Source organism: Musa acuminata, chromosome BXJ1-6, assembly GCF_036884655.1.
Source record: "Musa acuminata AAA Group cultivar baxijiao chromosome BXJ1-6, Cavendish_Baxijiao_AAA, whole genome shotgun sequence".
Classification (NCBI taxonomy): Eukaryota; Viridiplantae; Streptophyta; class Magnoliopsida; order Zingiberales; family Musaceae; genus Musa; species Musa acuminata.
In genome coordinates, this window is record NC_088332.1 from 23,573,473 (window position 1) to 23,588,622 (window position 15,150).

Consider the following 15,150-nt stretch of genomic DNA (forward strand, 5'->3'; position numbering starts at 1 on the left):
CTTGAAATGAGTGACTAGGATTTTCAATCCTCTCCCTCCCAAGCATTGGTTAGCTAGCACTTTGATAAGACCCTAAAGTCTTATCGTAAAAAAGAAGAAGAGAAAGGGGATGATCACTTCGAGGGGATCGGCCTCCTTGATCGCTTCGAGGGGATCGGTCTCCTAGGGTTTGTCAAAAGACAAAAATAGTATTTTTTATAGATTACTGAAAAGAAGCAGTTACATCCCTATTTATAGAGTTCCACCCAGAGTCCATCGGAACTTGAACTCTAATAATAAATAAATATTAGATAAACCTCTACTTGACTCTAACTGAACCAAACCGACTCAATAAACAAATGGACTAAACAGACTCAATAAACATTATTCAAAAGCTCAGAAAAAGGGTCCTAACAGTTCCTCCCTCTTCAAATCAGCCTTGTCCTCAAGGCTGAGCAGCATCAATCTCGGGGAGCTTGTCTTTTAGCACTTCAGTCATAGGCTATCTGCAACGCATTGTAACCCGTTGATCAATTAAGTATGGTTTCCACTTTTTGACAGTGTAAGCAATAGGTCGATCTTTCATTGTAGTAATCGTTGCAAGAAATTCCTGGCCTTTGCTATCATAAGTTAAAATCTGTCCATCAGCTTCGAATATATCACAACCTTCAATGCGGTGGGCTAATTGGGCTGCAACTTTCCTATCCATCAAATTATTAGTGCTATCTGTATCAATCAAAATAGTGACAGGTTGATGCTTCAAAGTTCCTTCGATTTTCATAGTTTGTGGGTTAGCATAACTAGCCAATGCATGCACTGTATGTGTGATGGCTTCAATATCTTCATCAGTTTCCACACCTTCATAATCGAAGTCCAACTCTTCTGCTTTCGGTTCATCTCCAATTGGCTCAATCATCATATGTTGCCCTTGTTTACATTGGTGCTCCATACTCCATTTTTCATCATAATACAAACCCCTTGCTGATCTTTCCTTGCTAATTTTTTTCTCATGTAGATTTGCAAATGAGATCGCAGCTATCATAGTACGGGGTTGACGAGCCTTAACTTCATATCGGATCTCTGGAATAAGCCCTTCAATAAATGTATCTAGAAGTTGTCGGTCCGACCAATCTCTAGCTTGATTTGACAATCTTTCAAACCTACTTTGATATTCTAACACTGTAGAAGTCTGATGAATTTTGACGAGTTGGCAATCAACATTCTCATATTCGGATGGGCCAAAGCGAACAAGAAGCCCTCTTTTGAACTGCTCCCACGAAGGAACTCTGTGGAAAGTTTCATACCAATCGTACCACTGGAGTGCATCTCCCTCGAGCTGGATTGAGGCCACTTCTACCTTGGATTCTTCTGGGGTTCTGTGAAAACGGAAAAAAATTTCTACTTTAGAGATCCAATTGGTCGGATATTCATCTTTCCATCTTGGAAATTCCATCTTCATATGTGAGTAATTTGTGTCACAATCTTGGGGTCCTTTTCTTGTATTTTCAGATCTATACAACGTAGAACTTGAGCCCTCAGTTTGTTGAAATTTGCTGAGGCTCTCCAGTAGGCTTTTTTTGAAATCATTAAGTGTTTCTTGCAGTCGGTTCTCAATTCTGATTTTCAATGCTTCCATTTGTGCTTTCACCGAGTTATCAGTGGCCATTGCGTAAGACTGCAAATCTGTAATCTCAACTCCTGTTTTTGGTGTCGGTCAAGGGCATCAACACTGTCGATGCGAAGTTGCCGAGGAGGTGGACGCCAAGGGTAGTGCTGCGATCGCTGCGTTGGAGGAAGAGTAGCTGCCCTGTTTCTATCGCTGCGTGGGGTGAGAGCGCCGGGGTTGGAAGGAGACTGCGTTGATGTGGCTGCAGCGAGGGGCAGCGTCGCCAAGGGCCTGTCGCTGCGATGGTTGCGACGGTGCGGATGGAAGGCAGCGTTGCTCTGTCTCTACCGCACTATGGAAGGAGGCGTTGGTGACGTCGAGGGATCTCGTGCGGTTGAGGACGCAACGGTGCTGTTGAAGCGGCCGAGGTTGAGAAGAGGAGTCGGTGCGTGCGTTGCCGAGGTTGAAGCGGCCGCACAAGAGCTTGCTGCGTGTGCTGTTGGAGGGCGGCTGCGGTGGTGTTGCCGAGGTTGAGGCTGTAGTGGAAAATGGAATCGACGGTGGCAGGCTGGGCGGCGAGCGGCGTCGTCGCTGGCTAGGCAGTAGTGGCGACGGTGGTGGCAACCGTTCGCAGCAGCAAGACAATTGCCCTGTTTCGGTCACCAAAGGGGCAGAGCAAGGGGGAGTGGCGGCGGTCGTTCTCGCCCGAGCCAGGGGGAGCGGCGGCTGGGAGGCGAGCAGCGGTCGCCGCACGGTGGCTGGCAGTGGTGGTGGGTCGGCTGAAAGGCGACGGCGCTCGAGGCGTGGCTGCGATCGACGAGGGGCTGCGGCAACAGAGGAAGCTCTGTTTCTGCAACCGCTGCAACGAGGGGCTGCGGCAACCGGCGATTGCGGCTGCGACCCAAGGGGGGAGGGGGGGGGCTTGGTTAGGGTTGCGACTGGTAGGCGGGCGGCGGTGATGGAGCGGCCGGGAAGCAGTAGCGGCGGTGGGGAAGAAGTTGCCTTGTAGTGACGGTTGAGAAGGGGAGCGGGGCTGCGGCAGGATGAGACGCTGGCAGCGTCGTCTCCTACCAGCGGTGGTGACTCGAGTGGGAGGCGACGGCCACGGTGGACTCTGGCCGGAAGCGGGGCAGGGTCGGTCGCTGGCCGGAGAGCAGCGACGGCTGGCGGTGTGCTGGCCGTAAGCAAGGGAAGCTGGGGTGCGTGGCTGCGGCTTCTTTTCTTCTCTCTCTTCTTTCTCTTCTTTCTTTCTTTCTTCCTTTCTTTCTTTTTTTTTTCCTAAGATGAAGATAACTGCAGCAAGGGGGCAGCAGCGATGGTAGTGGCTGCTGGCTGGGCAGCAGCGACGGTGGTGGAGAAGGGGTTGCCCTGCAGCGGCGGTAGAGAAGACGAGCAGGGCTGCGGCGGAGTGGGATGCTGGCAGCGTCGTCTCCTGGCAGCGGTGGTGGCTCGGGTGGGAGGCGGCGGTGGACTCTGGCCGGAAGTGGGGCAGAGCCGGTTGCTGGTCGGAGAGCAGCGACGGGCGGCGGGTGGGCTGGCCGGAAGCAGGGGAAGCAGGGGTGCGTGGTGCGGTTGCTGCTTCTTCTTCTCTCTTTCTTTCTTTCTTTCTTTCTTTCTTTCTTTCTTTCTTTCGTTTCTTTTTTTTTTTTAATAGTTTCATTGTAGCGAGAACGCCAAGGATCGTCGCTCTGATACCAATTGATAAGACCCTAAAGTCTTATCGTAGGCTCTGATACCAAATGATAAGACCCTAAAGTCTTATCGTAAAAAAGAAGAAGAGAAAGGGGATGATCACTTCGAGGGGATCGACCTCCTAGGGTTTGTCAAAAGACAAAAATAGTATTTTTCATAGATTACTGAAAAGAAGCAGTTACATCTCCATTTATAGAGTTCCACCCAGAGTCCATCAGGACTTGAACTCTAATAATAAATAAATATTAGATAAACCTCTACTTGACTCTAACTGAACCAAACCGACTCAATAAACAAATAGACTAAATAGATTCAATAAACACTATTCAAAAGCTCAGAAAAAGGGTCTTAACACACTTCAAGTGAATTCTCCTCTTAATAATAAGAGGATAGGAGAGTCCACCTATGTAAAACATAGAATGGTTTGATTTTTTTTTTTTTTGACATGCAACATTTATGGTTTAATTTCTGGGAATGTGCTTGACAGAAGGGAGCACCTTTCTCGCAATGGACAGTGTCATAGTTTTCATATTGAACATTTCACATGCAATGCCACTGCCTGTATAGAAAACCAGGCTATGGACATCACTTCGGTCTAGTGATGTCTAATCATAACCGACAAATTTTTTTTTTCTTAGGATCAACCATAGGAATATGTCCTCATTTCATCATGTTAGCAGTGTGTTCAATATACACATAATTGTTACTGTTACTGCTAAGCTACTTTTAGAACCAGTTGTTACCTTGATACAGACATTTGAGTTGATGCACTAACAATATTTTTAAATATTGGTCCTATAATGGTTTTGGCAACCAGTTTGACTGGTACAATACAAAGGTACCAAGCGATATACTGACCTGAAACATTTGGTATCACTGAAAAAATGATATACTGAGTGGTGTGTAGTTTATGGTTTCTTTGTTGGTCCTTGATTTGACTGGAAAACATTGGCTGGTATATATGGATTCAATTGTTATTTTAAATCAAGTCTTTCTACGGTCACTTTCTGATGACATTTTCTATAACATAATGTCTACTCTTTGTTAATTGTTGCCTTATTTTTTTATGACACAATTTCTAGCATAGATTGCTGGAAAGAAGATATCAAGGATCCACATAGTTTCCTGTATTTTTTTTTTTTGCTAAGACCGTAAACAGCAAAGAGAAAAAAAGTAGTCTAAGAATCTATACTGTTGCAGCTTTTCATCTTAAAGAAATGGTTATAAATAATATCGGATGAATGTGTCAACTAAGTTGTTGCATGTCTATTGGCACTTGCAATTTTTACAACACAAGTTAGGTGTTTCTGTCTCTATATGGAATGAAGATAACTGTCTCTTTCTTTGACCTTGCTTTCTTATACTACAGTTATATATAATGATACATGTTCCTATTGATAAACTCCCACACCTGTTTTTGTGCATCTACCTGTATGTGCCTATTCTGGCATATACTTGTGGAAGCAGATGGTGTATCCTGTGCTCTCTATTGTTTGCGTTATTCTTGTTTAAAGAACTTAATCGTTTGGCAAGTACATGGTTAGATTAAATTATTTAGTTAAGTTCTTTAGAATTCTCTTCTTTGAGCTGTTTGATATTGTTTTCTCAAGATGATTGCTGTGAACTTTTCAGCACATATAACTTGGACTTGATTTTGATGCTTATTTTTGTGTTTTTGTAATTGTTTTGACATCTTTAAGAATTATCTTTAGGGCCTTGTTAAACTTGCTGACTTTGGAGTTGCAACAAAGCTCACTGAGGCAGATGTTAATACACATTCAGTGGTTGGAACACCATATTGGATGGCCCCCGAGGTAAACACTATCGGAGTATTGGGTATTTACCTGTGTATATTTGCCAGTCTTCGTCCATAATTTTTCATTCACATTAACAGTTTTTATAGTTGTTAAGACTTAAGACAATGTAGAAATTTAGACTCAGATGATTATTAGGAACTTGCTATAACACTTTATGCCTATGTTTGACCAATGATTAGTGAACAAACATTAGCCTTCAATAAATCTTTAACTTTGGCTTGTCAGGTTAATGAACATTGTCTGTATCAAGGTTCACAATACCGTACCGTACCGGTATTTCGACCTGGGCTCGGTACCGGTACGGTACGGTATACCGAGCGGTATACCCAGGTGTGCCGAGCACTGTAGCACTGCTACAGTGCTACAGTACACTCGGACCGGTAACAGACGGTTCGCGTACCGACAACCTATCGGACCGGTACGTACCGCCCGTACCGGGAGGTACGGTTCGGTACGACAGACCCTGGTCTGTATAACCACAACTAGGTGCTAATTAAAGAACAGAATGAAACTGCAAAATATCATGGGAAGGCTGTCTTTTCTGCTTCATGATCGATCTTCTGAAAATTTAGTCTATTTTATGGCTCTTTTTGTCTATCATGTTTTACTATGATCTATTTCTTCCTTTTTTTCACTCTACCATGTAGTAAGTATCTAGTTAATATTGCTCCATGGAATTCTTATGCTAATTTTTAGCAATGGCTGCCTATTTGAGCATCTTACTAGTTTGTAATATGTTCTTCCCCAAGAAAAAACTCGGCCATAAAGGGTCTTTCTTGCAGCTTATCTGATATGTGCTGTAGTAGTGCTTCCTTGCCTGCTTTGAAATATAGGAGCAACTTATAGTGTTTCTCCGGTACAAAATAATGAGAAGCAGCAAGTCCCCATTTAGTTTTATTTATCTCTATGATAAACATATCAATTTCAAATGAAATATAGATAACAGCTTTTTATCTTTATTTTTATTAATAATGGTTATAACTTAAATGATAAGGACAAAATGGGAGGGTGTTGATATGAGAGCAGGTTGAGGATGAATATGGTGAGTATAGTAGTAATGATATCATGCTGATGATTGTTCGTAAGCAAATGGTAGTCAAAGAGGAGACGTGCAAAGTCAAGAAGAGGCAAAGGAAATTTTAGGGGAAGCTTTCTATCTATTGTTATGCAAGCTTGTCCATTTACCGATTGAATGGCTTTGAATCATACATAAAGATTATATATACATATCAATCAGGATTCAAGCTGACTGGTCTGGATTCAAGTCTTTTATTAGACTTACTGTTTCGGCCAGGTTACATGATATGTAGTTAGAAACTGGCCTCAATAAACACTTCAACTTTCTGATGATTTATATTTCAGCATGTATGGGTTTCAGGCATGCTGATTAGTGCATGCATTTCTGGTTCTCTTCGTGCAAGCTGCTCTATTACTATAGTTTGTGGTGTTCAGGCAAGCGTCTGTTTTGTATATGTATATACATTTTAAATTGTTGATGTTCTTACATGTATACATAGATGGATTTGTGTCTGATGCTCAAGCATGTGTACAAATTCTAGATTGCAGTTGCTAGAAAAAATAATGTTATAATAGAAAGCAATTTACTGTCATCTGATTTAGCCATTCGAATCTTTTGCAAGAAAATGAGCAAACTGGAAAATGCAATTTCTAATTTTATGATTTTTTTAATGAAGGAGTATTGGGTGTCTATTTATGCTTATTTAATTGATCACATGTGGTCATTATATCAATTTTCCTTGAGGATATGATTGGAGTAGTCTAGCTATGTCAAAGTAATTTTAAGATCCAATTACTTAGTTTTCAAGATGATTGTTTAATTAATTTCCTGTGACCATTGTGTTTATTTCCTTGGAAGAAATGTTTGGAGCAGTCTAGCTATGGCAAAGTAATTTTAAGATTCAGCTACTTAGTCTTCTGGGACCTGTTGATATGCAAGAGTCCTTGATTTAGAAAGATCTGTTTGTTCAACTTTTATTTAGACCACTTAGTCAGATTGATAAATTTAGATGATTAGATCAATATTAGGTGCCTGAAAGAAGGAAAGGTAGGTAGATGATACAGTTGTGTAGAGGCTTCTAGACTGGTATAACTGAATTGTTGCATTATGGAAATTAAAGATGTGCTGGTATGCCTTATTTGAGTCCAATAATGACTAAGAAACTTTGGTTGAGTGATGTACAATGACAGTGAGGTAAAGTTCCTATAGTCTTTCCAGTTGCATTAGATGTCTTAACTAAGGGTTTGGCCAAGGAGGCCTGTACTCCTATTTTCCACTTTTCTCTGTTACCTACTGTTCAAAATCCTCCGTAACTTTTAATGGGAATCATCTTCTACAATTTATATGGATCTTAATATTGTCTTAGCTTTTCCTATCAAAAAATAATATTTATCTAGAAATTTGAAATGGAAATCATCTTCTACAATTTATATGGACCTTATTTTTTTCTTAGCTTTTTATATCAAAAACATAATATTTTCCAGCATCTTAAATATTCCAATCATTCACTGGACTGCAGGACTATCCCAACTTCATCCAGTGATTGCAAAAGGCGCTCGGGCGCTCGCCTAGGCGCTCGGGCGAGGCGAGGCGAGGCCCGAGCGCCTCGCTAATGTCCCAGGCGGCGCGCTTCAAACAGGCGCCGCCTAGGCGCTCGCCCGAGCCCAGGCGCTGGGCGCTTCGGGCGAGCGCCTGGGTAAATCAAGGCGACCGAACCAGAATTTTAGGTCTGGTTCGGTCCTGGTTCGGTTGTTAGTTGGTTCAATCGAACCAACTAAACCGATATAACCCCAACCCTAACCCTAACCCAACACTAACCTGCTGCCGCTGCCGCTCTCGATCGCGATCTCGTCGCTCGCTGCCGCTGCTCCCGCTGACGCTGCTCGCCGCTGTCGCTGCTCGCGCCTCCCGCGAGCCTTCCCGCTGCTCGCGCCTCCCGCAAGCCCTCTCGCTGCTCGCGCCTCCTGCGAGCCCTCCCGCGAGCCCTCTCGTTGCTCGCGTCTCCTGCGAGCCTTCCCGTTGCTCGTGCCTCCCTCGAGCCCTCCCGCGAGCCTTCCCTCTGCTCGCGACTCCCGCTGCTCGCGCCTCCCGCGAGCCCTCCCAGCTGCCGCGAGCCCTCCTAGCTGCCGCGAGCCCTCCCTCTGCTCGCAACTCCCGCGAGCCCTCCCGCTACTCGCGCCTCCCGCTCCCTTTCCTTTTCCCCCCGCCGCTCGCCGTTGCCGACGCTGCTTCCTTTCTCCGTCAAGCTCAGTCTGCTCAGTATACTCTTAAATCTTAATATTAAGTTTATTTGAATTTTGAAATGATTAATTTTCATTAATAGATTAATAATATATTATTTTGATTTTAATGTTATTAATTTTGTGATTTTGTATCTTAGATTTTTTTAATTTAATAGCATATTTTTATTTAAAATTTTAAATAATTATATTTATTAATTATATTATATATTTTTATATCTTAGCGCCTCGCTTCGCTCGGGCGAGCGCCTAGCGCCTCGGGCGTTTTTGGACCTTGGCGCCTTTTGGCGCCTAGCGCTTTTTAAATCACTGACTTCATCTACTATCAGTAGACCTGTAATGAAGCCATTTATCCTTATGATTAAAAAATCTTTTAGTAGTTTTGAACTTTTTATTAAGGCTTGCAATACCACCTATCTAGGGTCGCAATTTTGCTTATTCATACTGGACCGGTCAAGGCTCAAATTGGTACCATACTTGGCGGTGCCAGTGTATCAACACTCATTACACTGGTATGTACTAAGTTTTGAATAAAAAAAAAAAGATGGAAAAAATTGTCCAATGCAAAACCTGTACCATCCAGGTGGTACCGACTCTGTAATGAACATACTGACTGATTTATATCTATGTATCAGTTACCTGTTGGATTGATAAATATCTCCTGTACCATGTTAAAGTGGATAGTATGCCTGGTACAGGGCTTATACCATGCAGTAATTTTTTTTATTTTTTATCCTGTTTTTAGAAAATTTCTGAAACTCAGTAGGCTGGTATGTCTCAGATCCATACGGGTTTGTCTCAGGGTTTGTTTGGGTTCAGTACCCAAAATTAAAAATCTTGGGTTTTATTTTGGATATTTTGTCTATTAGATCCTGTATCTATTCCTTACAATTTGTTGAGTCTATGCCCTTGTATAAAACCAGCTTTTCCTGGAAGTTCTTCTGGTTACATAAAAGGCTTTGTTGTACACGATCCTTAATATCTAGTATTACTACACTAAAATCTGATGCTCATCTTTTTTTCTTGCAGTATTTTGATGCCTAATATTTCAAGGGGTTCATCATTAGATTTTATTACAGTGTCAATTTTATTTTATATGTTTGCGGTGTATATAAATATGTTCATTAGATATAATTGTCTTGCCAGATACCTTATTGAGTCTTGCCAGATACCTTATTGAGTTCATGTCTCATTTAACTTTAAATGGTCATGCTTCTTGAGGATGAAATAGTTTGATCTCTTTCAGGTTATTGAAATGTCTGGTGTATGTGCTGCATCAGACATCTGGAGTGTTGGCTGCACTGTCATTGAGTTATTGACATGTGTTCCACCATACTATGATCTGCAACCAATGCCTGCACTTTTTCGGATTGTTCAGGTATGGATAGATATCTTTCAGTATGTGGCTTTTCAGCCTACATTTCCATTCAATTTGCTAATAGAAGAGTTAAAATTCAAAATTATGTGGTTGGTGACATGGTGGAATAGTATGCTGCAAAGAGACTGCCGCAAGGAATAAAGCTTTATCTGGTATAGAGGTTTTTGGCCATGTGCTGGCATGAAATGAGAAATTTCCATGTCTTGAATGTGTTGTAGGCGACGGAAAAAATAGAAGACATGATGGAAAAAGTGAATGGCTTACCTGGACCATGGACTCCTTCCCATTGTATTTTTCTCCTTGGCCTCTTCACTACTGTTGAGAACCAATTTGGCAAAGCGTTCAAGTGCCAAGCCTTGGCAGGCAAACAAGGAAATAAATATCACCACAAAATATTAAGTACTGTCCATTTAGTAGACAAGTAGGATAATAACTGAACTGGCTAGTTAATGAAGCTGGCCAGTCTAGTATGATTTAGTTTATTCAATTTATGAGTCAATTGACTCACTGATAACCATCCCTGGTTTCCTTGTGGGTATTGGTATTTGGTACACTCCCCATGTGGCATTAACTGCCACTGCTTATACACTGATGTAAGCTGCCAATCTGGATAAGCCATTTTTATCAGAGTTCATGGATGAAATTTTATTAGTAAATTTCACCCTGGTGACTATAAGTTGTTTATGGTCAGACCTAGCAACAGCTAACAAACATTTGCTACCTATCACTGTTAACCTCTTGGTCACTGCAAATGATCGTCCACTTAACCAATCAGGCAAACATCAGTATGCTGATGGTCAACCGTTGATGATCGTCTAACAACTAGTAATTTGTTTGATGGTTGACCTGTTGGCCATTAACAACTGCCCTCTGATCGGTTGGAATTTAGTGATCATCTAATCACTGAATTAATTGGTTTCACCTAATTAGTACATCAGTCAAAACCAAATAATCAGAAGCAAACAAACTACTGAAGTGACTAAATATATCCTTCCATCATGTCATGATAAACAAACTAATAAAAGTTGAAAGTCATTTTCTGAAAGTATCATTTTCAGAAAGCAATTAATTTTTTTATGTGAAATTACTTACCTAAACTCGAGCAGGCTCCTAGCACTATATGGATGAATCTTTGTTAGGAGGTTATTTACATCGGTTCTTGCTGGTTGTATAAGGAGTAGCATCATACTATTAGATTTTCTGTCTGACATGATGCTGTCATATTCATGAAGATTCAGATGGAAACACCTGGCAATAATTTGATGAAAGTATTTTAAACTATAGATATCCAAATCAGAAGTTTTTTCAAGCTGGCAAACTTTAATGTGCAACATATGAGAATCAACAAATTTGAACAGTGAGATTCATTTGTTTTATTTTTAGATGGAAATATCTATTCTTATTTTTGCTGTTCTCCCATTCTCATTTTTTGCAAACTTCTTTATCTGCTTCTTTGCATATCTTTGTAATTACATATGTTTGAAGAGAAAAGGAAATTTAGCATTACTCTCTAGAAAACACACGAAAATTGAAAAAAAAGATGCAAGTAAATTAAGGGATGACAGAATTGGATGTTCAAATACAAAGCAATCTGAATATTAGATGATCAGTTAAAGCAATCGGAATAGGTTTAGTATTTAAATATTTATGATTTAGATATGTTAAATACCATGTTTTACAAAAACTGTCGAGGTAAACTACATTTTAGAATATATCTTTTTTACGTAAGTTTGTTTCTAAATGTATAATCAATTATGTGTTTATAACTGCAGTTGGTTCAAACTCTTCTTTGTTGATCTTGCTATTGAATGTCCATTTTATATTGTTATATCTTTTAATTGATCATAAAAATAGGCATGTGGATTATTATAGAATTGAAATTGTCTTAGTTATCTTTCTGCATGAGGAAATATCTTTTTTCCGGATTATCATTTATGCTTGGTTGGACCATATTGTCCTAGTGTGAACATGTGTGTTTGTTAATGACAAAAACTTATTGGACATCAAACCCTGCAATGTATTCTAAAGTGTAGGTCAGGAAGTACCTAAGATAGCGTTGCTAAAGTTAACAAAAGAAAGATCTGACATATCTTTCTTTAAACTAGCAATATTGCACTTGACAGAGCTTAGTAGAAAGATCCATGTAGGCACAATATTTTGCATGGATGACATAAGGAACACTTAGGCATTTGATTTTTTTTTCTGATACAAATCATTGCTTACCTTTTATATTGTGCTTGATTTTTTTTGTGATCCATATATGTCTTATTTAATATAATTTTCAGGATGAGCATCCTCCCATTCCTGAGGGCCTCTCACCTGACATTACTGATTTTCTTCATCAATGTTTCAAAAAGGTAGATTAACTTATTACTTGGAGTAATTCTGGTAGAAAGATGGTACCATCATTGCTCCACTTGTAATCTATTCAGTAACATTGCTTACTTGAAGAATCATTTTCAGGATGCAATGCACAGACCAGATGCAAAAACATTGTTATTGCACCCATGGATCCAAAACTCAAGGCGTGCTTTACATTCCTCTCTGCGTCAAGCAAGTGGATCAATAAGGTAAGCTATTTATTTCTGTGGCATATTACTCTAAATGTGAATGAAGAATTCTATTTGCAATACATCATTAGTTGCTTATTCTTTACAACATCTTTTGACTTTCTTTTTTGTTCAATTAAAAGTAGTAAAATCTTGATCTAGTACCAGTACCAACCCTCAAACAAATTGGCGTTGGTACACATCAATTCCGTTTGTTGGTTTGGGCATGTATTGGACTGTATGGGCGACTGATTCTGATCATATTAGATTCTGTTTAAGACAATTAAAAATTTTCTTTTATTTTTTGCTCAATAATGAATTGAAATATGTTCTTAAGCTGTGTTGGAACTCACATATGAAGAGAACTTTTACAAGTATTGAAGCAAGGATTAAGAATTAAATATTAAGTAATAGAAAAATAAATGTCATTACTGGTGACTTGTAGTAAAAAAATCTCATTATATTGGAGCATATTGCAGGTCGTGGTCCCCAATGTCGAACAGTTGAAATCAAAATTATAGGCCTGCAGAACCCACTCATGAGACTACAATGAAGGGAGGGCAAAAAATGAGGTAAGGGCAAATAAGGGGTAAAAGCTTAATAAAAAAAACTGAGGCGAGGGCAAACTTTTGGTTCATAAATAGTTTTGTACAAAGTAATCAATCATGGGCAATATCAATTTTGCATATAAAACAATACTAGCAAACCTCATCTATGTAATGTCAGCTGGAAGACAAGTTTGTGCTTGTTTATTATTAATTTGTACAGTTCTTATAGGAAAAATAACTGATTGTTTGAATACTGCAAAGCTATTTACTTTCTGTGGTATTTATGTTTTATTACTTTTTGCTAAAATCATTAAATGGCTTATATATTGTACTAAATGTATTTATTTTTTTCTATATTTTTCTCAAAGCTGTTCGTTGTTTTCTATATTTTACTTACTGCAAATCTATTTATGTTTCTAATAAAAAGTGCTAAATTATATTTTTTTTATGATTCATTTTTCTTATTTTGTTGATACTGCAAGTTGTTATTTTGAATCTGCTGGAACTACTGAATTGCTGAATCAGAAACTCCAAGAATTTTGCTGAAACTGAAACTGAAATTTCCTCATTTTTCTGGCTTTAAAATTTTTTTATTGTGTATGTACTAAAGAGTGTACAAGGTCTAAATATCATTATTGGTGTCTTTATGAACCTTGTCACATTGGTGTATAGTATTCCACGGTATGGTAAACCAAGGACTGATGTCTTGAACAGACCACCTGAATCAGTCCCTGGGTACATTGGTATGTAGAGGAAGAAGAGGAAGATGAAGAGGAAAAGGAGGGAACAGATGGCGGTGGAGGAAGAGGAGGAAGGGCGAAGGAGGAAGGAAGAAGAGGAGGCAATGGAGAAAGAGGAGGATGGAGGAGGAAGAGAGAGAAAGAGAAAGGAGGCAGTGGAGGAAGAGGAGAAAGGAGGAGGAAGGAAGAAAAAGATGCGGTAGAGGAAGAAGAGGAAGCAATAGAGGAAGATGAGGAGGAGGAGGAAGAGGAGGAAACATATCCGGAATTGGTGGCGCATGGCGAGCGACAGCAGGTGGGTGGCTCATGGGCAAAAAAGGCTCACAAAGTCGAGCGCTAAACCATTTAATAAATAGTTTTGTTAATAAGTCGGACCAGACCACTGGGGGTAATCCACGTAACAGTTCATGCATGAACTAGTACATACTGCTCATTTTATGGGCAAAATGATGTTCCACATGGTAAACCAATGAAAATAAATGTAAAAGTTGATTAGTATGTTGGTATTGCTTAACACCATTAGTATATGTGTATACCAATACATTATTGATTGGTACAGTGTGTAGGATGTTACAGTGGGTATTACCAAATAAATACATCATTTGATTCATCGTTTGCAAAATTTTTATTACATGTTTGAGTTCTTTTTTGCTGGATTTCTGCTTATTGGATGTAATCTTTAGTACTACAATGTGTAATGGAGCTGTGCTATTATTTCTTATTATTACTGCAGATTTGGTCCAATGACTTGTACAAATTTCAGGAACATTGAGGAGGATGTTACAGTGGGTATTACCAATTTAAATATGGATAATCATAATGGCAGTGATAGCCCATATGCAGAGAAGATAAAGAGTGGTGTATCTGATCTTCAACAACTATGCTCTTTGTTGCCCAGTGATAAGCCAAAGCTTGAGGTTTTCTCAGTTTGCAGATATGCGTTTAAGAAGTAATTCATAACTGTACTGAAAATGATGTCGTGTTTATTCATGCTTCAGGAAGAATCTAACAAAGAGCAGTTGGCAACTGATTATATTCAAATAAAATGTTCCGATGAGGATAAAAAACCCAGTCCTCTTCAGAATATCTGCTTAAATGGTGTAGAAAGTAAAGCAGAAGATCTGCTTTCTGCTAAAGATCCTACCTTAGTTATCTATGAAAAACTCTCTTTGAAGTCTCCTGTTAAAGAAGTTTTAAATAGTCCAGTAGTGCCAGAAGGTGATGGAGGTGTAAGCCCTGATGAAAGTGGTATGTTCTCCTTTGGATCGAGAGTTGACAGAAACAATTTTCAAAAGGTGAGATACTAGTTTCTCTGGTGACGAAGTTTTCTTTTTTGTCACCATTAACTTTTTCTGAGCATAAGATGGCTTCTAGTCAACAATTGCACACAGATTTGAAGTCATTTTCCCATTCTTTTGAGACTTTGTTCATGTAATTTCTGTGTTGGCATCCTCTATGTTCTCAGTTTTGATCTAGAATTTTTCGCTCATCAGGCTAGAAGGTATATTATAAAGCTCAAGTTGCAGATACAATACAATATATTTTTGTTACTCATTGGTTTTTTTGGTTTTACTAATATTGTT

The 15,150-nt window shown here is 39.6% G+C and overlaps 1 protein-coding gene across 4 annotated transcripts in view; it reads left to right on the forward strand.

Moving 5' to 3' along the window:
• The window catches only part of LOC103988788 (MAP3K epsilon protein kinase 1), a 43,841-nt gene that overhangs the window by 15,055 nt on the left and 13,636 nt on the right, over positions 1 to 15,150 (forward strand). For 3 of the 4 annotated variants that reach the window (XM_009407420.3, XM_009407422.3, XM_065188022.1), the window contains exons 7-12: positions 4,990 to 5,091; positions 9,599 to 9,730; positions 12,016 to 12,087; positions 12,194 to 12,300; positions 14,301 to 14,484; positions 14,566 to 14,862. In XM_009407420.3, coding sequence (XP_009405695.2) covers positions 4,990 to 5,091; positions 9,599 to 9,730; positions 12,016 to 12,087; positions 12,194 to 12,300; positions 14,301 to 14,484; positions 14,566 to 14,862 — 894 coding nt within the window. The remainder of the gene's footprint in view (positions 1 to 4,989; positions 5,092 to 9,598; positions 9,731 to 12,015; positions 12,088 to 12,193; positions 12,301 to 14,300; positions 14,485 to 14,565; positions 14,863 to 15,150) is intronic. The other variant, XM_009407421.3, reaches the window with a different exon arrangement.